Source organism: Orcinus orca, chromosome 13, assembly GCF_937001465.1.
Source record: "Orcinus orca chromosome 13, mOrcOrc1.1, whole genome shotgun sequence".
Lineage (NCBI taxonomy): Eukaryota > Metazoa > Chordata > Mammalia > Artiodactyla > Delphinidae > Orcinus > Orcinus orca.
The window spans coordinates 84,613,348-84,634,887 of record NC_064571.1 but is presented as its reverse complement, the minus strand read 5'-3'; the positions used below and the strand labels follow the sequence as shown (position 1 = coordinate 84,634,887).

The window sequence follows — 21,540 nt, the reverse complement described above, 5'->3', positions numbered from 1 at the left end:
CTGACGGCCCTTCTTAAGAATCACGCAAACTCTTGATTATGGGGAGAGGAGAATGTGAAAAAAAGACTCACTATGCCAAATATAACTTGTTCACAACTCATGAGGAATTCATTACAGTCTTGCATCTCCTGGGCGGGGATTACATAAATATACAAAGAATTACTATCCAGTGATACAGAAAAGAAATGAACTTGTTTGTATGATGGGAGCTTGGGTTTGGTTTGAAATGTGTATTTTTGTTAGATTGAAAGTGATCTGAAGGTTGGTCTTCTGAGGCCCCGTTTTCAGGGCTCCCTGGAGCTGTGCTCTTCAGATTGAGGCCGGGTGGGCAGTGACCCCAGTGTGGGAGTGGTCTGCACAGCAGTGCAGATAAGGCGTTTGATCTGGACTGAATCAGCTGTTTGTCCTGTAGTAATCCATCCCCTTCCTGTACAGATAGCGCCTGTGCCCTGAGAGGAAAACCTCCAAAGTTTGTACCGTACTGATTTCATCACACTCTGTGGACCACCCATTGGTCATGAAGGGAGGAGGGGCCACACGTTGGCCGGAGCCTCGCTGCCCTCTGGAGAGGCTCTGGGAAGCCCTGGCAGAGGTGCCGGCCTTGCTGTGATCGGGCCCTTGGTGTTCCTTCTGGGCTGTGGGATGTGAAATCATTTCTTTCCTTCTCATACTTCTGTCCCCGAAATTAACTCCTGCTTTGTGCTGGACACGTTTTAATCCCACAGCAGTCCTGGGGTGGGCGAGGTGAGATAAGAGGAGGCTGAGGGTTAGAAAGGTCACCTGCCAGTGGAGGGTGAGTCAGAACTGATCCCCCTTCGGTGTGTCTGACTCCAAAGCGAGGCCTTTATGTGCTGATTAAAGTACCTGTGACAAGGTGGATGTGTGTCATTGTACGCTTGTCAAAACCCGTGGACGTACAGCTCAGAGAGGGAACCGAGTGGATGGTGGACTTCAGTTCCTAATGGCGACTGAGTCGCCACAGTGTCAGCTCAATCACACACAGCAAGTGCGGCACACGGGTATGGGGGGCAGCGAGCAGCTCTGTGCTTCCCGCTCAGTTTCTCTAGAAACGTAAAACTGCTCTGTGAGGTATTAATTTAAAAAAAAACTATGGCCATATAATAGACTTCTGACATCTGTAATCTCGCGAGAAATAACAAACACCCGATTCCAGCTTTCTCCAACGGCAGGTAACACCCCTCCCCAGGATACAGACGGGCTCTCATCTGTGTCTTTGCATGTGCATTTGTGAGAAATGGAAAGTGGAGTGTCTGAACCACTATATTAATATATATATTGTTTGTTTTTTCAAGCCATGAAAACAGCATTTTGTGATTATTTTTCTTTTACTCTTTCAGATCTCAGACAAATATGATGTTCCCCAAGACAAGATTGGGAAAATATTCAAGAAGTGTAAAAAAGGGTGAGCAGTGACGGGCATTCTTAGTACCTCTAAATAGTGTTAATATTATATAACGTTCATGTTATTCACGTGCATTTGTGCCCAGTCAAGAACCAGTTATAGAAGCATCAATGCAAGAATGTATTTTTTCTTACTAAATTATCCCATAAAGTTGATTTACTTTTCTAGGACATTTTTATGGTTGTTTTTCAAGTAGAGACTTTGTTCTTCCCATGCTTGGCTGCAGTGCAGTGGCTCCAAATTCCAGAGCACGCGATGAAATTTACTAAGGATGACAATCGCTACCCCGTTTATTGAGCCCTGTCGTGAGTCAGGCACTGGGCTGGGCGCTTGGTGTGTTATTTAATTCTCGTGTTACCCTAAGACAGGCGCTACTACTCATAGTTTTTAGACGAGGCAGCCGAGGCCCAGAGAGCCTGAGAGGCTTGTCCAAGAGCAGGTGGTGAGTTAGCGCTGAGGCCATGACTCAAGCTCTGTTTTGACGACTGCAAAACCTTTGCCCTTCCCACTCCATCCTCCTGCCCTGGATCATGTTTTCAATGGCAGAATGTTGCTTCTTTGTCCAGAAGTTAGTATTTTTAGTACTGTTTTACTTAAGCGTCTGTGCTGTGTGGCATGGGTAAGCAGGGTATAGGATAAGAACTTTTTGGCTGAATTCTAAAGCAAATGGAATTTTCTAGATGGGCCTAGTGGGAACGGTGGGACTTGATAGTAGTAGTTCAGCTAAACCTTAAGGGTAATTAAATTAAAGGGAAGATAATTTGTCAGGGAGCCCTGGCTTCAGGTCATGTAGGTTCATCTTACTGATGTGCTTTCGAAAGCTGGACCAATGAAGTGCTCCTCTGTAGGCTTATTTTGTTCATTATAATAAATGCTGTTTATTGAATGATTACTGCATGCTGAAATAATAACAATAGCTAAGCTAGTGTGTTTTCTTTATCACATGCCCTGCGTGGCAAGCGTTTTACTTGAGTCCCTCGTTTAATCCCGACAGTAATCTTACAAGGTGGGCACTACTGTTAATAGCCGTTTCGCAGATGAGGAGGGGGAGGCATAGGGAGGTTTCGGCAGTCGCCTCCCGCATCCTAGCTAGGAAGGGGCAGAGCTGACGGTGAGGGCTGGGCCTGCCAGCAGAGCGGGCAGCACTGAGTGGGTCTGTCTCGGCTCCCCTCTTGCAGGATCCTGGTGAACATGGACGACAACATCGTGAAGCATTACTCCAACGAAGACACCTTCCAGCTGCAGATCGAAGAGGCCGGGGGGCTGTACAAACTCACCCTCACCGAGATCTGAGGGCGCCCCGGCCCACGACTCCCAGCGAGCTCAGGGAAGCTGTCACGTGGGCCTTTGGGTTGGCAAGCCGCAGGTTCCCCGGTCGGCCACCTTCCGAACGTGGGTGGGTGTCAGTGGAAGGGGGGTTCCTTTCCAGTTGGAGATGGAGCTGCGTTTGGCTTGGAGATAGCATTGACTGTATTGCATTGGCGTTTTTCAGATGACAGAGAAAGCATGTACCACGATGTTTGAATTTTCTGATATAAATACTTAGCATTAAAAGTGAAAACTTTGTTCCAAGATTTACTAGATCACCTGGGAACCTTAAGGTATCTGCTACGTTATTTATAAAAATATTGTCTCTTCAGTGCTAGTGGGCCCTGCTCACTAGTGCACCTCAGACTCGGTGTAACCGTGACCGCCTCAGGTTACGGGCGCGGCACCCCAAGAGGACCAGGTGCGCCCTTTCTCCCTCGGCCTCTCATTCCCCAGTAAATGTTTACTCCAATAGGGCAAGTTACCGAAGTCTTCCTTTGCAACTCTCTCCAACATATCAGCTGCCTCTCTCATGAAGAACCTAAACGGTTACAGTGTGCGTCCGTGAAAGCTAAAGCTGCGTGTATGTAAGTGCAATACGTCTTGAAGGCCCGTGTCTGTAAATGTGTACATACCTGTCTTATATAAATAGATAATATATACATGTGGTGTCCGTGTACATATAGTGAAGAGATGTGATAAGGGCTACCTTAAAGACTTTCTTGAGACGAGAGGATAAGTTATTTTCGATCACCTACACCCAGCAGATAGCATACCGCGCTTAGTGGAACCCACTCCGACGCTTTCTTTGCGTTTTCCCAAACACAGCAGTCATTCGGTAGCATAGCAAAACCTTCTCAAACGACAGAGATTCTGTTTGCTCTTGCAAATGTTATTATGTGGATGTCAGCACTGATTAACAAATGAAGTAAAGGAAAAAACACTGCTGCAGCTCATGACTGCTGTGTCTGCTAGTATCAGTCAGGTGGACCTGACAGAGGGAATAAACACAGTAATCGTAACACGTTCTGTGATTACTGTGAACCGGTGACACAACTCAAGATGGAGTTCTTCCTGATCTTCCTGTTATGAGAAATGACTTCTGTTTTATCATGTTCCGGAACCTTCAAGCTTTAGTTGTCTAGTGTGCTAACAGTTCTAGAAAGCATTCATGAATTTATGAGACTGTGTTACTATGGCAGGGGAACGTTTTGTACACAAGTTGAAATACATAAAAATCCTAAAAAGTGTAATTTTGTAACGGAACTAAAACCGCAGGTACCTTTAGGCTCAGGGAGGTAGGTTATTTGTATAAGTAGGGTTGATAGTTACTTTCTTACCTTAAAATATTCTAATGAAGTATGTGAACTAAATTGCTGGTTTTCTAAGATAAGATATTATGGGACACGGGTCATATAAACAATATTTTATATTTTGTTTTATGGGATCAATTTTGTCTTGTTTTTAATTGTACAATTGAAGATGTATGTTAAACCAAAGGGATTAAATTTTATATGTCTATTTCGTAATATGTCATTTCCTGTTATTCAGTTTGACTTTTTCCTTTCATTAGTCAGTAAAGCAAAATCTGAGATCTTAAAATAGTAGAGCTGAAAAGAATCACCTTAGCATTTTCTCCTTATTTCCCAACATGTATATCTGGGTCTCTTCCTTCCTCTTAATTTTTCCTTAGACGGGTCTGAAATGATCCGAGTAATTGTTAACTGAGGGGGCCCTGAATTCGTTTTCAACTACTTCCAAAATTTAACCACAAAAGCTTAAGAGAAACGCTTTCAGACCTAAAACCTTAGTGTTCTTGGTTTTTAAAAGCTTAACAGAAAACGTCTATTCCCTGGTGGTCCAGTGGTTAGGACTTGGTGCTTTCACTGTGAGGGCCGGGGTTCCATCCCTGGTCGGGGAACTAAGATCTCATAAGCTGTGCAGTGCAGCCACAAAAAAGGAATAAAAGTCTACCAGTAATGTCTCAGTTCATCAGAATTTCTAAGTCAAACGGCTATTGTAAGCATATGCAGGTAATCTAGGGCCTAAATGTGATAGACACTAAAATATATTTCTAGTGAACACATGATCACGTGAAGGAAGTAAACTCCCTGATAGATGTCCTGCAATATCTGTGCACCTTGCACTGTAATCCTTGGGCCACACGTCAGAACTTCTGAGGCGCGGACTCCGCTCCTGGTCACCCAGCGGCTCCAGAGCCTGTGGGCTGAGGCCCACATGTCCTCTTCCTGCGGGGCCTTCCTAGACTCCTCTGCCCGGTCCCCTCACACCCCCTGCCTTCCCGCCTCTGGGTTTCTTTCTCCCTTGGTCACTAGCTCTTTCTTTTGCCTCAGAGCTTGGCTTTGCCCTGGAGGCGAGGGGCTTCCCCAGTCTCCACAGTGGACGTGCCCGGGTCGCCTAGCCCTGCACTCCTGCGGCACATTGTGACCCAAAACTGCCTCTCATCTCCCCGGATCACTGGCACCCAGCCTGGTGCTGGTCACGTGGCAGGCGCTCAGTAACTGATTTTGCAACGATCAAGTGCCAAGCTGGTGCCCTTGATGAGCCCCATCCCTTGCAAGACACCATCAGGGAGATGGTTTAGAAGTTAGAAGCTCAGAGCTGAGCAAGGCTGGACCTGGACCTGTAGGGACAGAGTAGGGGTCGTTCGCTTAACCTGGCGGCAGTCAGGAAGGCAGAGCCGCTGAGGCCATCGTGGGGAAGGGGTCGCAGGAGAAGGCGAACGCGGCCCCAGGTGTGGAGGGCCGGACCACGCCTGCTCGGGGCCGCCAAGCGCGCCCTCATTCGACATGGCTGTCCTCTGCTCACCCTGTGGAGGTGGCACATTAGTGTCGTCCGGTATCAGCCGTGTGGCATCTCACCCGCAGATGTTGGCCACCAGGATACAGCAAATATAGGCTGGTAGGGGGCATCATCAGGCCTTGAACCCACGCCTCCCCTCCGCCTCCCCCTCGCCAAGGGCATCATGGCAGGTGTGAGTAACAGGCCCGCAGACTGTTCCTTCTCTGTTCGGGTCGCTTCTGTCTGACACACACACCCTTGGCCCTGAACTCCTTTAGCCGTCACCCCCTTCAAATCTTTCAGCCAAATTTTAAAAAATTTTATAAATGTAACACATGGCTAAGAAAAAAACATAAGCCATTAGAATGAATGGAGCTCCATGAGAGAATCTCTCTGAGGGATGAATTTCCTGCCACCCCAATCCCACACCTCGGAGAGAACCACCGATCATTTTTCTAAGACCACACGAGTCCTCGAAGCAAACTCAGGTGTACTGTGCATACTGTTTTGCAGGTAGGGTCGTACTATTTTTTTGCAGACGTTTTCACAAAAACACTATCACTGTTCTTTAGACGTGAGTTCTTTTTAATGACTGCTTTGTGTTCCATTATATAAATAACCATCATCTAATCAGTACCCGCTGATGGACATTTAGGCCAAGATTTTGCCATTACAAACATTGCTGCAGAAGAACCTGCGGGCAGGTCTGTCCTTACATACTTGTGAGGTAGAATTGCAGGATGAGTTCTTAGCAGAAGAATACTGAGTCAGAGGCTATGGTCTGTAAACATTCCGTAGAGACTGTAAAACTGTCACCCAGAGTAAACCGATTACATTCCTGCCCACTGAGCGTGAGTCTGTTTTCTCAGCATCTCACTGTTTTAATTTGTGCGCCTCTTGAGTGCAGGTGAGCGTAACTTCGTGTTCAGCGGCTGTTTGTTCTGTGAACTGGGTGTTTACTTCCTCGAAGGAGTAATCTGTTTGTTGTCCCGCTTCCTCACTTCTTACGCACTCAGCCCGGGGCAGCCCGACTTCTGTCCCTGCCACACCGCCTGTGGAGCTCTGTGCTGGGTGCTTGATGATCTCCTTTAATCCTCACAGGACCAGTGAGGGGGGATGGCGCCCCATTTCACAGAGGAGGCTCAGGACATCACACTGCTAGGGAGAGACAGCGGTACGTCCGACCCCAAGCCTCCGTTTCTTGCCACTGTCACATGCTGTGTCCACTGCAAATGCTCTTTTCAAGGTAACCGATGACATAATTGCCCTTTTCTCTCTCTGTCTCGGACATTCAACGTTAAAGAAAACCTTCTAAATTACTTTGGCTTTCGTGATGGGTATATCAGCTAGAAAGTTTGGGTTGCAAATATCAGAAACTCTCCAAGCTGGTTAAACAATAAAGGAAATGTGTTGCTTTCCAAGCTGAAAGGTGGCCCAGCCTGGTCCTGGACCTTGATGTCACCAGCAGCTTAATTTCTTTCCTCTTTGGAGGCTCCGTCCTCAATTTTACTCTCCTTGAGGATTTCTGCCATACTCTCTTTCAGGGATAAAATGCTGAGGAAGGCTAGGCAGGCTTTTAGGAGGGTAATGCCTCTGGTGGGTGGGTGGGTTTTCTTGCAGAGATTAGGGAAGAAAATTGGACTTTCCCGAAAATGTTTCCAACCAGCACGCATGTGTGTTCAGGTTTCATTGTGTACTTGAAGGAAGATGATTTCAACGATCTGGGTGGAGTTTTCCTTCTGGCCTCTACTCCTTTCTGTGCGTGGTCTCCTCTTTCTCTTTATAGAAAATTAAGTCCAAAGCCTGCTCACACGAGTTCACAGCAGCCCCTGGCATCAGGAGACTCTGAGGCCGGACAGCAAGTTACACAGTCACACCTGGTCACCTCTCCATTCGTTGCATGGCCCCGCTGAAAAACAGCACGCTTAATTTTCAGGAAAATCGTAGATGATAAAAACTAAAATAGTGCAACATAATTGTTGTTTTACTCCCTATTTCCTTTGAGGCTTTCCTCCCTCCCTCCCCTTCCATCCTCCCTCCCTCCCTCCCTCCCTTCCTTCCCATATGTTAAGTACTCAACCGCTGACCAGAGGAATGATGGGAAGAGAAAATGCTTGAGGGTTCCAGGTGGCCGGCTATCTAGGCCGGAGGCGAGGCCTCTCCCTGTAAACAGCCCTCTTCAGGGGTGAGGCATGATCCCTTCTGGTCCCAAAAGCTTAAAACTCACCAGGCTGTTTATCACGCAGACTGCTGTGCCTGGCCACCTTAAAGGAGGGCAGCAAAGTGCCAAGAGTAGTTCACATTTTACCCCCTAGAATGGGTACAGAAGCTCTCCCCCAAAATGATCTAGACACAGACTTAAAGCCTTCACAAAAATTAGTTAAAAATGGACCACAGGGGCTTCCCTGGTGGCGCAGTGGTTGAGAGTCCGCCTGCCGATGCAGGGGACGCGGGTTCGTGCCCTGGTCCGGGAAGATCGCACGTGCTGCCGAGCGGCTGGGCCCATGAGCCATGGCCGCTGAGCCTGCGCGTCCGGAGCCTGTGCTCCGCAACGAGAGGCCACAGCAGTGAGAGGCACGCATACCGCAAAAAAAAAAACAAAAACACACACACACACCACAAAAATGGATCAGAGGCCTAAATGTAAAATATTATACAAAACTATAACATTCCTAGAAGATAACACAGGAGAAAACCTAGATGACCTTGAGTATGATGATGAATTTCTAGGTATGCTCCATTAGAGAAATAATTGATAAGCTAGACTTCATTGAAGTTACAAACTTTGGCTCTGCAAAAGACAATGTCACGAGAATGAGAAGACAAGCCACAGGCTGCGAGAAAATATTTGCAAAGAACACATCTGATAAAGGACTGTTATCCAAAATACAGTTTCCAAAGAATTTTAGAAACTCAATAATAAGAAAACAAACGACCCAATTAAAAAAAGAAGCCAAAGACCTTAACAGACATTTCACCAAAGAAGATATACAGGTGGCAAATACGCATATGAAAAGATGCTCCACATCATCGGTCATCAGGGAAATGCAAATTAAAACAACCAAGAAATACCGCCACACACCTATTGGAATGGCCCAAATCTAGAACACTGACGGCACCAGATGCTGGCGACGATGTGGAGCGACAGGAACGCCCAGACGTTGCTGGTGGGGATGCAGGATGGTGCAGCCGCTTTGGAAGACAGGTTGGCATTTTCTCACAAAACCATATTCTTACCACATATATGATCCAAGAATCACGCTCCTTGGTATTTACCCGAAGGAGTTGAAAATTTGTATCCACACAAAAACCTGCACATGGATGTTTATAGCGGCTTAATTCATTATTGCCCAAACTTGGAAGCTTGGAGCAACCCAGAGGTCCTTCAGTAGGTGAGTGGATAAATCACCTGTGATGCATCCAGACAACAGAGTGTTATTCAGAGCTAAAAAGAAATGAGCTCCCAAGCCACGAAAAGACACGGAGGGAACTTAAATGCATATCACTAAGCGAAAGATGTCAATCTGAAAAGGCTACGTACTGCATGATTTCACCTATATGACATTCTGGAAAGAACAAAACAATAGGGAACAGTAAAAATATCAGTGTTTGCCAGGGTTTATGGGGGAGGGGCGAATAAACAGAACACGGAGGATGTTTAGGATGGTGAAAACATTCTGTATGATACAATAATGATGGATACACGTCGACATATTATTATATGGTGTCCAAGCCCACAGAACGTGCAACACCAAGAGTGAACCCTAATACAGACTGTGGGCTTTGGGTGATGATGATGTAGCACAGGCTCATCAACTGTGACGAACGTCCCACTCTGGCGAGGGATGTTGATAATGGGGGAGGGAGGCTGTGCATGTGTGAAGGCAGGGGGGTAATACATGGAATATCTCTGCACTTCCGATTTTGCTGTAAACCTAAAACTGTTCTAAAAAAATAAAGTCCTAATAAAGAAATGTTTTTCCCGCACAAATGCACAGACCTGCTCTCCTTCAGGCCTGAGGTGCCCGAGAACGCGCAGCCGGCCAGAACCCAGCCCGCCCTCCCCTCCTGGCTGCACACCCAAAGCCAAGGCTGAAGAGTGACCCTTTGGGCGTGCGCGGACCGCCTGTCCTGGCTCCCCATCCCTGGGCAGTGTTGGGGTGACCCTATCCCAAGGTGGCCTGTGCGCCCAGATCTTGGGCTCAGCCGTGCAGGAAGGGTGGTCCAGGTGGACACAGCCCTCTCGGCCTCCTGGGACCTGAGGCCAGTCAGCTCTCTCTGCTGCGGTTCCCGGACTTGCAGCAAGCCAGATTGTCCCCCGGCCTCACCCTCCCATGTCCACGTCCTGCTGGACCACGTGGAGGCCGTGGCCTCCTTGCCCCGTGGCCGCAGATGGAGCCCGAGGTGAGCCTGGCAGCCGGCACAGATGGCCCAGTTACCAGGTGCCCACATGGAGCTCCCCACGTCTGTTTGCATGCGGGCTGTGATAAGAGCAGGCAAACATCCTGCAGGCCACGCAGGCTGAGGGGTGTGGTTCCAGAAAGAGAAGGTGCCCCAGGGACAGTAGCTCCTCTCCAGGAGGGTCCTGGGGGAGAAGCCAAGAGAGAGGAGGAATCCGCCCTTACAGTCGGTCTGCCTTTGATTCTCAAGGCAACGCCGTGAGGTGGGAGGAGAGGGGTTCATGATCCACTTCACAGAGAAACAAACAGGCTCAGAGAGGCTCGGCGGCCCGTCCCACATCACACAGCAGCAGACAGAGCCGGCCATCCCTCAGCCCTCCCCAGAGCCGCATGGCGCCGGTGTCTGAAGACAGCCATGTCCCCTTCAGTGTCCACCCTGCTCCCAATAGCTGACTCCCATTTCCCATTTTTATTCACGTGGAGTCTGTCCTCCAAGCCTGGTGTGCCCAGCTCAGTAGAAACAGGCAGGATGCCCCCTCAGGCTGAACCAGCTGCTTCCTCGGAGGCTGGCTGGCCTGCTACTTCCCTTCCCACTCCCTCTGGGTTGGATGGGGGCCTTGAGGGGTGTCTGGTGCCCCCCAGCCCAGATTTCCAAGGGCAGCCATCTCCGGGCAGCCCTCAGAGGGCGCAGGTTGGGGGGCAGTGTGGGTGACCCTGAGCGAGCCCACAGCACGAGGGCTGCCGTCCAGTGAGGCGTCATCCTCTTGCTTTTCGTTCTTTAGACATGGTTTCCTGTAGGTCTGTGAACACATTTAAAATAACTGATTGAACACCTCTGTCCAATAAGTCCAATATCTGGGATTCCTCAGGGACAGTTTCTATTGGTTGGGTCTTTTGCCTCTTTATGAGTCATACTGTCTTATTTCTTCTCACGTCTTGTAATTTGTTTTGTTGAAACTGAACATTTTAGATAAGGCAGCACAGCTACTCTGGAAATCAGACTCTCCTGCTTTCCCAGGGTTTGTTGTTGTTTGTCAGTTCGGTGACGTTTCTGAACTAATTCTGTAGCGCCTGCATTGCACGTTGAGCATGGACACTGAAATCTCTGCTCACTTAGTTTAGTGGTTGACCGACGGTCAGAGATTTCCTGAAACGGCTGGAACCAGTGAATCGCCTAGTCTTTGCGGAGGGGCTCAGTGTGGATGCTGGGGTGCAGCGTCCCCGCTCAGTCCCGCTGCTCACAACTCTGCCTTAGCCCTCCAGCTCAGCCCGAGGCGAGGGCTCAGGGCCCCCTCAGGTCTCTTCTGGGTGTGCACACAGCCCTAGACTGTGCCTGGCCTTCCAGGCTCCCGGGAGCCTTTCAAAGCACCTATGCCTTGTCATGGCCCAGTTTTTCCCCGTAAGCCTTTCGGTTGGCCTTTGTCTGCCCCACTGTCATCCGGCTTCTCAGACAGCTGTGAAATTGGACAATTCCATCCAGATATTCTCGACAAGTACCCTCGGGGAAGAAGTTTTTGCACTGGCTGGGCTCTGAGTTGGGTCAGATACAGACAGCTTTGCGAGCAGGGTCTTCCAGGGAACCCCCAGGTAGGCCAGATGATAACCGTTCTCTGGGAAAGGGGCTCTGAAGGAGCTCCAGCTCCTCTCTGCCCCCTGCGGTGGCTGCTGGCTGTCATCGCGGCTGTGGGTTTTGGATTTTCAAGACTCCCTTAGAGCTGAAGAATACAACAGGATACTACTCTGCAGTAAAAAGAAAAAGCTATAGACACACCCAGAAACATGGGTAAATCTCAAAATAATTATGCCAAGTTAAAGAAGATGACCAAAAAAAAAAGAAAAACCATATTATATGGCTCCATTCACAGAAACCTAGAAAATGCCAACTAATCCACAGAGCCAGAAAAGTCAGTGATGCTTGAGGTTGGATGGGGGCAGGGAGGGGTGGGTGAGGTACAAAGGGCACAAGGGAGCTTTGGGAGTGATGGAGACGTTTGTCCTCTTCACTGTGGCCACGGTTTCATGGGTGTATACGTAGTCAGAACTTATCAAACTGTACCCTTTAAATGGGGCCAGTTTGTTATATGAATTCTACCTCATTAAGTTTTCTTTTAATGTAACGACTACATGAGTTACTAGTAGTAGATACTACCTGAAAACAATTTTCTCCCTTCTCCCCCCACCCCCACAGCTCCCGTCCACCGGCATCCAGAGCTGACGCTAAGGTGCGTCTCCCGAGGTCACAGGCCACCGGCCAGGTCCCCGTGGACGTGGGCCCCCCTCTCCCCTCCCGCTCCAGCCCCTGGGCCTCTGCCCCTGCTGCTCCCCTGGCCCGCACGCCTTCCCGCGACTGGCCCCTTCCCCTTTACCTGGTGGATACCTACACGCCCTTCAGCTGAGCCGGAGCTCCCCAGGCCAGGGCCGGGTCCGCCCGGGTCTCCCCCAGCAGCTCCACTGCTGCTCTCCGCCCAGGCGCTGCACCCCAGCCCCACCCCTTGATCCTGGAATCCTGTTCGTACAACTGCCTCTGTCAGGAGCAGGGAGGCTCTCGGACGGGCCCTGGGAAGCACTTAGCAGGAGCCGGGCTTCAACATCCGCTGCTTGAAACAAACTCAGCAAGAATCTGGAAACAACCTGAATGTTCAACCCTGGAGGCCCGGGAAGGTGGCTGGCGGCGCCTCTCGGTGGGATGCTCCGTGCTCGGACAGACAGTTCGGGGGCATCTCGGGTGAGGTCGGTGGACCCGAAAGGGCGGGATGCCTGGACAGGTGCCCCACGGGCCGCCTGTTTCCCACCTATGACCTGGCGTGGGCAGGCCTCGTCGAGGGAGGAAACTCCGAAGCTGACCCCCGTCCACCTCTCTCCTCTCTGTTCTCGTGTCTCCTCCGAGAGCCTCTGCCTCCGGTGCGGAGGGACAGTTAGCTCTGCGGGGCCTCACACCCACCAGATCCCCTGGGCCGCCGCCCCGGCACCTGGCCCTCCGTTCCCAGGAAGCCCTCCCTTTGGGAAGCCAGGCCCGAGGCTGCAGAAGCCCCGGTCAGGGGCAGGACGGGGAGGCGGCCGCAGCGGGGCCTCCGCCCACCGAGCGCGCCGGGCCTCCACGAGCTTTGTGCCGCCTTCCCGGGACGGCCGGCAGCCAGGCAGGCGCCGGCCCGTGGGTATCTCAGGCCCAGCTGGCCGCCGGCCGCCCTCCTCCCGCGGGCCCTGGCGCACGGCCGCCGCTGGAGCGACGCTCCGACCTTTCCCCCACTTCCCGCTCTGGCCTCCGGATGATTCCAGGCCCCTGCAGTTGACAGGAGTCACATGCGGCTGGCACAGGGCCTCCCAGGCCATCCGCTCCTCCCCTCTCATCGCTCGGGCCTGAAGGCCGCCCGACGGAGCAGGGGAAGACCTCTGGCCCCGCAGAGGGCCGGGCCTCTGGCTGCAAGGCTGGGGCCACGCCCAGTGCCCCGGCCCGGCCCAGGGCCCGCCCCACCACTGTCAGGCTCCTTCCCGCCCCCGCCCCAGACGTCCTGCTCCCGTGGGCATCCGCCCTGGGGGCGGGGCTCAGTGACCCACCTTCTCGCGCTGCCCACGCTGTGGGTGGTCCTCCGCCTGGGAGCCTCCCTGTGGCTCGAGCCTCTGTCGTCCGCTTTTAGTTCCCTGAACACTCCCCCAGGCCGGCTCTCGGCTCCCCCGCCCAGGGTCCCAGCCCCACTGGGCTCCCTCAGCCCTCACACTCCAGACACAGCCCTCAGGACAGAAGCAGACAGCTGTTCTCTTCCCATCAGGCCCGTGACAACACGGGGACAAGGGGCTTTGTCACAGAGCCACCACGGGGCAGCAGGGCCCGGGTGTGAGCGCAGGTCTGCCCGAGCCACAGCTGGAGGCGCAGATGGGGAAACAGAGGCACCGAGAGGTAAGCAGGGGCCAGACAAACTGGGCCTGGTGACCCCAGCTCCACACCCTGCCTGGACCCTGGAGCACAGAGCGGGGCTGGGGGAGGCAGGAGGGATTCGGTTGCAACCCCCGTCACGCCTGCACGAGGGGCAGAAGCTGCTTCCCGGAGGGCGCTGGGTCAGCCTCGACCCTGCGCCCTGCACCGTGCAGCTCCCTGGTTGGGCAGGAATGTGGGGAGGTCACCTTGGCTACTCCCGGCATCTGGAGAGGGCGGCAGCATCATGGGAGGGAGCCCCGTCCACATGGAAGCCTGAGGACGTCGGTGCTCCCCCTGCTCACCCTTGTCCTCTGCTCTGGGAAAGTGCTTCTACCCCGCTGCTTGCTGACTGCCGGGCAGGGGCACCCAGAGTCGGGGACCTGCTCCTGGGAGAGTCGTGGGGACTTAGCGAACTGGGAAGTGGCATCCCCCGGGCCTGCACCCTTCCTGCGTCTCCGGGCAAGCTCTGGTCTGCCTGCAGCTGCCCAGCTCCTGGGTGGGCTGCCCCCTGCCTTCCTGTCCCTGCAGGGACAGCCCCTGGGGGCTCCCAGGCTGCAGGGAGGTGACTGCAGTCCCTGAGCGAGCCCTTCTTATCTAGAGCTTGAAAGGACATGGTGCGAGGGGAGGAGGACCCGGAGCTGGGGGCCTGGGACAGGTGAGAAACGGAATCCAGTGGTACTTATAGAGGTGTCCCAGGCACACAGAAACACCCACGGGGCCGATGCCTAGCTGCTGCACTTCTCTGCTGTGCGACGGCATGGTCACTGAACCTTTCCTGAGCTTCAGTTTCTTCAGTTTGAAAACAGGAGCCGTGATAAAACCAGCTTCGCGGACGTGTGTGAAATGGAGAGGGTGCTGAGCTGGCTCAGTCTGTGAGCCAGGGATGCTGTTAGGACGTCCCGTCCCGGCTCCAAGCGCCTGCCCCCACCTCCTGTTAAGAAACCACAGCTCTTCCCCTCCCCTCCTCTCCTCTTCGCTCCCTTTCCTAACAATTTGGTCCAAAGCTTCGGGGAGGCAGAGCAAGGTAGGCATTGGTACCTGGCTGGGGGACACAGCGGCCTAGAGTGGGTGTGGGGCAAAGAGGGCATCCGCTCAGCCTGAGAGGGTGGGGGGGCAGTCCGTGGAGCACGGGTGGGGAGTGGTGCCCAGTGGAGGCCCAGAGCGGGCATCATCCGTCTCAGAGGCACCTCAGAGAATTCTCCGGCCTGGCGTCTTCCTCAAGTAGTCTGACGTCATTTGCTCAGGGGCTTCTCCATCCTGGGGGTACTTGGTTCACCTTGCCAGTGTGGACAAAACCAGCGTGCTGGAGAGGGCGTCTGCAGAGAGCATCTCTCTAAGGATGCTGTCAGATTCTGGACGGAGAGCTGTGGGTGAGCCTGGGAGAGGGGCCTGTAGCGGGGAGGACAAATCAATGAAGGCCTCATGGGGGGGACAGGAGAGGTGTGTAACCCCAAGGGACAAAAGGGGTTGGAGGGATGAGAAGACTGGGAGAGAAATCTGGGTCCAGCGTAGTCAGAGAACCCCACTGAAGGCAGCCCTGAAACTGGGGGTGCTCGAGCACCCCTGCAATGAGAGTGCTGGGAGGGCAGGGTCTCAAGTGGCACCTACCGCCTTACGCAGATGAGGCGCGGCCGTGACAGATGTGCGCGCATGCGTGTGCCTGTGGAGGGTGGGTGGCCTGGTGGGTTTGCCAGTGGCCTGGCCTCTGACTCTGGGAAGAGGTGCCGTGGGCCGGGCCGCCTGGGGCCGCTCAGGAATTCCTGAGGGAACTGTGCCAAGTCAGCCTGTTTCCCGGGACACTTTCAGCCGTTCTGTTCCTGCCCCAGGGAGGTTTGCCTGCAGGTGGCGTGCCAGTCTGGAGGCAGAGGGAGGAGGAGGCTAACTTTCTTGGGCTCTAACCTTACCCTGGGCACAGTGCTGGGTGCGGGGATTCTGGCTTCTCCGTTCATCTCAGCAGGCATCCTGGTTGCAAGCAACGGAAAATACTCTAACTTAGAGAGCTGGGAAACCAGCATGGGAAACAGGAAAGAACCACAGCGAAGGCCACACCCACAGCGTCCCAGGACACGTCCTCCACCCACCCCGTCACTGGTGGCTGCAGGGCCCTGCACTGGGCCCCAGTTCCCCTCTGGGCCTCGCTCAGGGTGAAGGCTAAACCAAGGTCACTGCCAGGGCCTGGCCACTGCAAGAGCAGGGAGGTGAGCCTGGGCCTCCGCAGCGGAAGACAAGCCGTCCCCCTCTGTGACTTCCTACCCAGGGTTTCCCGGAGGCAGGGTTTCTGGAAGGATGGGATGCAGGGTGGCCCTACATACCCACATCCCCCATGACCCCATCCCAGGACTCTCAGAAAGGTGGGGAGTTAACCGGAGTCTAGAGAAGTAGAAGCTGTGTGGGGAGGCCTGGAGGCTGTGATCTGGGAGGCCTTCGCAGAGGAGGTGACGGTGATTCTGGACCGTGCAGGCTGGGCAGGAGCTCCCTGGGAGGAGAACGTGGAGAACATGGGCAGAGAGCCGGGCCTGCTTCGGAGCAGCCGGGCTTTGCTGGGAGTGCCTCAAGCGGGGGCTCAGGCTGCAGACCTGGAGGGACAGAGTGATGGAGCCGCCTGCCTCCCCCTTAAAGGGTGTCCTTCCATGGGAAGGCCTGGGCACATGTCCACCCCTCGGCCCTGGGCCCCTCCCACTGATGTGGGCACCTTCCCAGTGGCTTCCCAGGACACCCCGAGGGTGCAGACCCAGGCCTGGGACTTGAATTTCTCACTCTGCTGCTGTGTGTGTTTGGAACTGGCCCGGAGGGAGGCGGAGCCACTGAGGGGCTTTGAGCAGGGGAGCTGCAAACCCGCTCTGGGCTACAGAGACAGGATTCTGGGTCCAGCTGGACCAGAGACAGGACATACTAAGGCCAGAGGCAGGGCTGTGAAGGCTGTGATGAAATCCAGACACAGACAAGATGGTGGGGGACACCCGTGAGAGGGGCTCCATGACTGGTAGCTGGTGGAACACAGCTTTACCTGAACAAACCTTCCCGTCGGAGGGAAGGCAGCAGGACAGTCCCTCCGGCCTGTCCAGGCAGCAGCCCTCGCACACGACATCCCTCCCCCAGAGCAGGGCCCTGGGCGGCAGGCTCAGGGCCGGGTGGCCTTCTGGGAAGGTGGCTCTGATTTCCTGGAAGAACCAAAACAGCAAACGCACAGCCTCTCTCTGCACTTCCCACTGTGCCCCGGCCTCTGCTCAGGGAGAAAGGGCTGTGTACGCAGCGGCCACACTGAGAGGGTTGGCTGGCTTCCCCAGCGGTTGCTGGGACCCAGGGGTTGCTGGGACCCAGGGGACGGATGGCAAAAGGATCTGAGGGCACAGGGACCCAGGAGCCTGGGCCGTTCCCCACGGAGCTGCGCCTCACACAGGGCGGGAAGCACGGCCAAGGGCCTGGGCACCCATGAGCAGCAGGGCAGGGCCTGGAGACCGCGCGAATCACGTGCGTGTGTGCACGCGTGTGTGTTTGCACTCATGTTGGGGGGGGGTGTGCACGTGTTGGGCTGCCTCACGCCTTTGCTCAACAGACGCTGAACAGGCCCAGCACATAAGAATGTAGCAGAGACCAAGGTGGTCGAACCTGCTTTCAGGCCTCTCAGGCTATGGGGGAGGCAAACAAGATGTTACCGGGGTGCACAGGGAGACACAGGAGCACACTGATGTGCCCTGGCCCGGGGCATCTCAACAGAAGCTGAAGGATGAGTAAATGTGTGTGGTGGGGGGAGGGTCAGCGTTCTGGGCAGAGGGGACGAGCATGGGACATTCTGGATCGTTCATGGAGCATAGAGTGGGGAGCGTATGCATGTGCACTGGTGAGGAATAAAACAGAAACCCAGGGCTTTCCTGGTGGCGCAGTGGTTGAGAGTTCACCTGCTGATGCAGGGGACACGGGTTCACGCCCCGGTCCGGGAAGATCCCACATGCCACGGAGCAGCTGGGCCCGTGAGCCATGGCCGCTGAGCCTGCGCGTCCGGAGCCTGTGCTCCGCAACGGGAGAGGCCACAGCAGTGAGAGGCCCGCGTACCGCAAAAAAAAAAAAAAAAAAAAACAGAAACCCAAATTCTAAATGTAAAGAGTACTACTCGGGCTTCCCTGGTGGCGCAGTGGTTAAGAATCCGCCTGCCAAGGCAGGGGACACGGGTTCGAGCCCTGGTCCAGGAAGATCCCACATGCCGCGGAGCAGCTAAGCCTGTGTGCCGCAACTACCGAGCCTGCGCTCTAGAGTCCGTGAGCCACAACTGCTGAGCCCATGTGCCACGACTACTGAAGCCCGCACACCTAGAGCCCGTGCTCTGCAGCAAGAGAAGCCCGCGCACCACAACGAAGAGCAGCCCCTGTTCGCCGCAACTAGAGAAAGCCCGCGTGCAGCAGTGAAGACCCAACACGGCCAATAAACAGATAAATGAGTAACTTTAAAAAAAAAAAAAAAGAGTACTACTCTTTTCCGGCTCCAGCCATAAGAGGTAACAGGTATCAGACTTACCTTCCCACCATAAACAACTAGAAAACTGGGCAGACTATATGAAGCAACTGTTTTCATGCACGCTGCAGGGCAGTGGTCCCCAGAGAAGGACACACATGAGGGCACTCTGCCTGGAGCCAGCCCAGGCACTTTCTATACCATACACAGGAAGTGAGGCCCAGAGAGTGGTGGTCTCACCAGACAGAGACAACAGAGGCTGGAGTTCAGGGCAGCTGAGGTGGCTAGAATTTATGGGGTCTCAGAAGAACAGAGAAGAGACTTCAGCCAAGAATTATGCATAGGAGGAGCCCCAGAAGGTTGCGTGGGAGTCCCCTTGAGTTTTTGAGCAAATGCTAAGCTGCACAGGTGCCGGGCAGCTGTCAAAGAGCCTCCTGGGAGCGGTAAGTGGAGGGAGACTCCAGAAGACACCCTGTAATGGGGACATCAGAGTGATAAGACCTTGCCAAACACACTAGGTATCCAGTGGTGACCTCAGAAAAGCGACCATCTTTTAAAATTTAGGTTAGTGCGGTATCATTTACATATAGTATAATTCACCACTTTTAGGTGTACAGTTCTGAGTTTTGACAAATGCATACAGGCATGTAATCACACTACAATCAAGATATAAAACACTTCTGTCACCCAAAAACATTCCCTGTGCCCTTTGACTGTCATCTTCTCACCCTCCTCCAGCTCCTGGTGAAAAAACAGCACTTTCAGTGTAGAAAGACACCAGCCCTGGAGTAAGGGCTGCTCTAGACTAAAAGCCTGAAAACAAGCCTTGACAGGATAAAACTAACTTGCAAAAAAATGTAACTAGCTGCTAAAACAAAGCTCGGTAATCTTTAAAGGAAGACAACACAATTCAGACTCTCAGCAATGTAGTTCACAATGTCCAGCATCCAACCAAAAATGATTAGACATGTGATAAGGCAGGGAAATGTGAATCATAACCAGGAGAAAAGTCAGCCAATAAGGAGCCCTGGTGAATTCATGGGGCAAGCAGGCAATACTTTTTGTCCTTATGTATTTTCCCACTGATAGATGATACAGTTGCCATAAAAATGTTAATATTGAAAAGGAGTCCTCAGAAGCAAAAGAAAGAGGACCTCAGGCATTAGAGCCAGCCAGAACCCAAGTAGATCAAGATGGCCAGTAAGTACACAGTGTGGACAGGCCTGGAGCCAGGCACTGGGACCCAGAGATGTGGGCTACACAACCACATCCCTGAGAAGTTCAGCCTGGGTGAAGACAGACGTGAGAACTGCACAGATGGTAGATGCCAGCAGAGAGGCACAACAAATTCTCGGGGGGTTAGAGAGATCACCTGTTCCTGGGGGAATTATGGAAGGCTTCACGGAGGAGATTCCTTTTGAATTGAGCTTTAAAAGATGGTTGGATGTCAACTGTATCTCAATAAAACTGGGGAAAATTAAACTTAAAGATAGTTGGGAAATAAAGAAAATAGTTTTTAAAATCACCCATTAAATCATCCCATTACCCAAATGTGATCACTGTTAGTGTTCTAGTAAGTTTCTTCTTTTTGAATTCTCTTCTCCTAAACGTAGCTCAAACCTTGGCTCCTCAATTCTGTTTTGCATTTTCCAGTTGAGGTCATTTCAAAATAGCATTTTCTGAAAATTCTTTGTAACATACTGTTTTTTTGTTTTTGTTTTTTTTTGCGGTACGCAGGCCTCTCACTGTTGTGGCCTCTCCCGTCGCGGAGCACAGGCTCCGGACGTGCAGGCTCCGGACACGCAGGCTCAGCGGCCACGGCTCACGGGCCCAGCCACCCCGCGGCATGTGGGATCCTCCCGGACTGGGGCACGAACCCGTGTCCCCTGCATCGGCAGGCGGGCTCTCCACTGTGCCACCAGGGAAGCCCTGTAACATCCATTTTTGACGGCTGTGAAATATTTCGTTAAATGTTTGTGACATGGTCCAATTAAGCTGTTCTCTGTTGCTGAATATTTAGGTTATTTTCAATTTCTACTTAATGCTGCAATAAGCATTTTGTTCTCCCCTGTTGATGATTAGGCCCTCAAGTTAGATTCCCACGAGTGGAATGATTGGCTCAAAAGATATAAACATTTTGAGGTTCCTGATACCTATTGCCAAATGACTTTTCTACATTTGACTTTGTACAGACTTACACTCCCTCCATACTTACTCTCTTATGTTGTAATATGTGCTTTCATGCCTTCTCCCCAACGAATCATGTCCTATCCACCTTCCTATCCTCAGTGCCCAGCACAGGGCAGGATTCCAGTGACATCTATTGCACCAATTGTAACCACACTTTTGTAAAAAAAAAAGGAAGGGTTATCCAGAGTCAGGGATAGAAGCCCTGAGAGATTCTCCAGGAGCCAAGACTCGGCCAAGTGTAGGTGGACCCGTGGGTCTCTGGAGCCTGGCTCGAACACCTGGTGTGGAGATGGGGCAGCTCTGAGAGATCTGCAAGTTCAATATCTCATTTGAAAGCTGGGGAGACTGAGATCCAGGTGGGGCGGGCGGCTTTCAAGGGCACAATGCCTGTTCCTCTGCGTTATGGCCCCAGTGGTGTGGACGGGCAAGCCAGGATGTTGGGGCATCAGGCACCCATCGCGACCCGCACAGCCAGGGACCTCACGTCACAGCACTCACTCTGCTGTGCTGTGCATGTGAGGAGGTGGGACAAGAGGCAGAGGCCAGCCCCCTCTGAGCCAACAGTTGGACTCAACGACAGGAGTCGGGAGAACGATATTTGACTTGGGGGAAGCAGGGTTTGCTCTCTGTTCCGTGAGAGGTTCCTCTTCTTATCGTCCAGGGAAGACCCTCTAAATGGCTGTCACCCCTTCAGAGACCCAGTGTCACAGAATCACACCATCTAAGAGGCGTCTGGAGCAGGAAGCTCTTCCTCAATCTCCCAGACCAGCTTCAGCCTCTGAGAAGCAGAGACCGGGAGCAAGTGTCTGAACCTTTCTGAACCTCAGCCTCTTGTCTGTAAACAGGGGCTGGTCCCGCCTGTCTCCGGGGCTACTGGGAGCACCCAGTGGGGTGGTGGCTGCAGAGCCCTCGGGCCTTGTGCTTGGTGCAACGTCATTCAGGACCCAGGCGGGCGCTGCGAGGTGTACTCTTTAGAAACCCTGATTCCCCATCATGGCTGAGTCCCACTTTTCTCATCCCCTCCGGTTGACACCCCAGGGATCCGCACCTCCCCG

General features: G+C 53.0%; 3 protein-coding genes across 5 annotated transcripts in view; 2 read left to right on the top strand and 1 right to left on the bottom strand.

Annotated features, from left to right (window-relative positions):
• Positions 1-4,260, top strand: part of GRHL1 (grainyhead like transcription factor 1) — a 46,157-nt gene extending 41,897 nt beyond the window's left edge. For all 3 annotated transcript variants that reach the window (XM_004274894.3, XM_004274893.3, XM_033437454.2), the window contains exons 15-16: positions 1,359-1,423; positions 2,602-4,260. In XM_004274894.3, the coding sequence (XP_004274942.1) occupies positions 1,359-1,423; positions 2,602-2,716 (180 nt within the window). In that variant the 3' untranslated portion in view covers positions 2,717-4,260. The remainder of the gene's footprint in view (positions 1-1,358; positions 1,424-2,601) is intronic.
• A 1,782-nt stretch (positions 4,261-6,042) lies between these two features.
• On the bottom strand, positions 6,043-12,443 carry LOC125960808 (uncharacterized). The gene is made up of 2 exons (XM_049695919.1): positions 7,621-12,443; positions 6,043-7,442 (listed from the first exon to the last, which is right to left on the bottom strand). The coding sequence occupies exon 1, from the start codon at positions 10,298-10,300 to the stop codon at positions 9,251-9,253; it is 1,050 nt and encodes a 349-aa protein (XP_049551876.1). The 5' UTR covers positions 10,301-12,443; the 3' UTR covers positions 6,043-7,442; positions 7,621-9,250.
• Positions 10,718-17,896, top strand: LOC125960790 (uncharacterized). Its single transcript, XM_049695814.1, has 3 exons — positions 10,718-10,727; positions 12,403-12,658; positions 13,701-17,896. The coding sequence occupies exons 1-3, from the start codon at positions 10,718-10,720 to the stop codon at positions 14,410-14,412; spliced, it is 978 nt and encodes a 325-aa protein (XP_049551771.1). The 3' UTR covers positions 14,413-17,896.
• Positions 17,897-21,540: the final 3,644 nt, after the last annotated feature.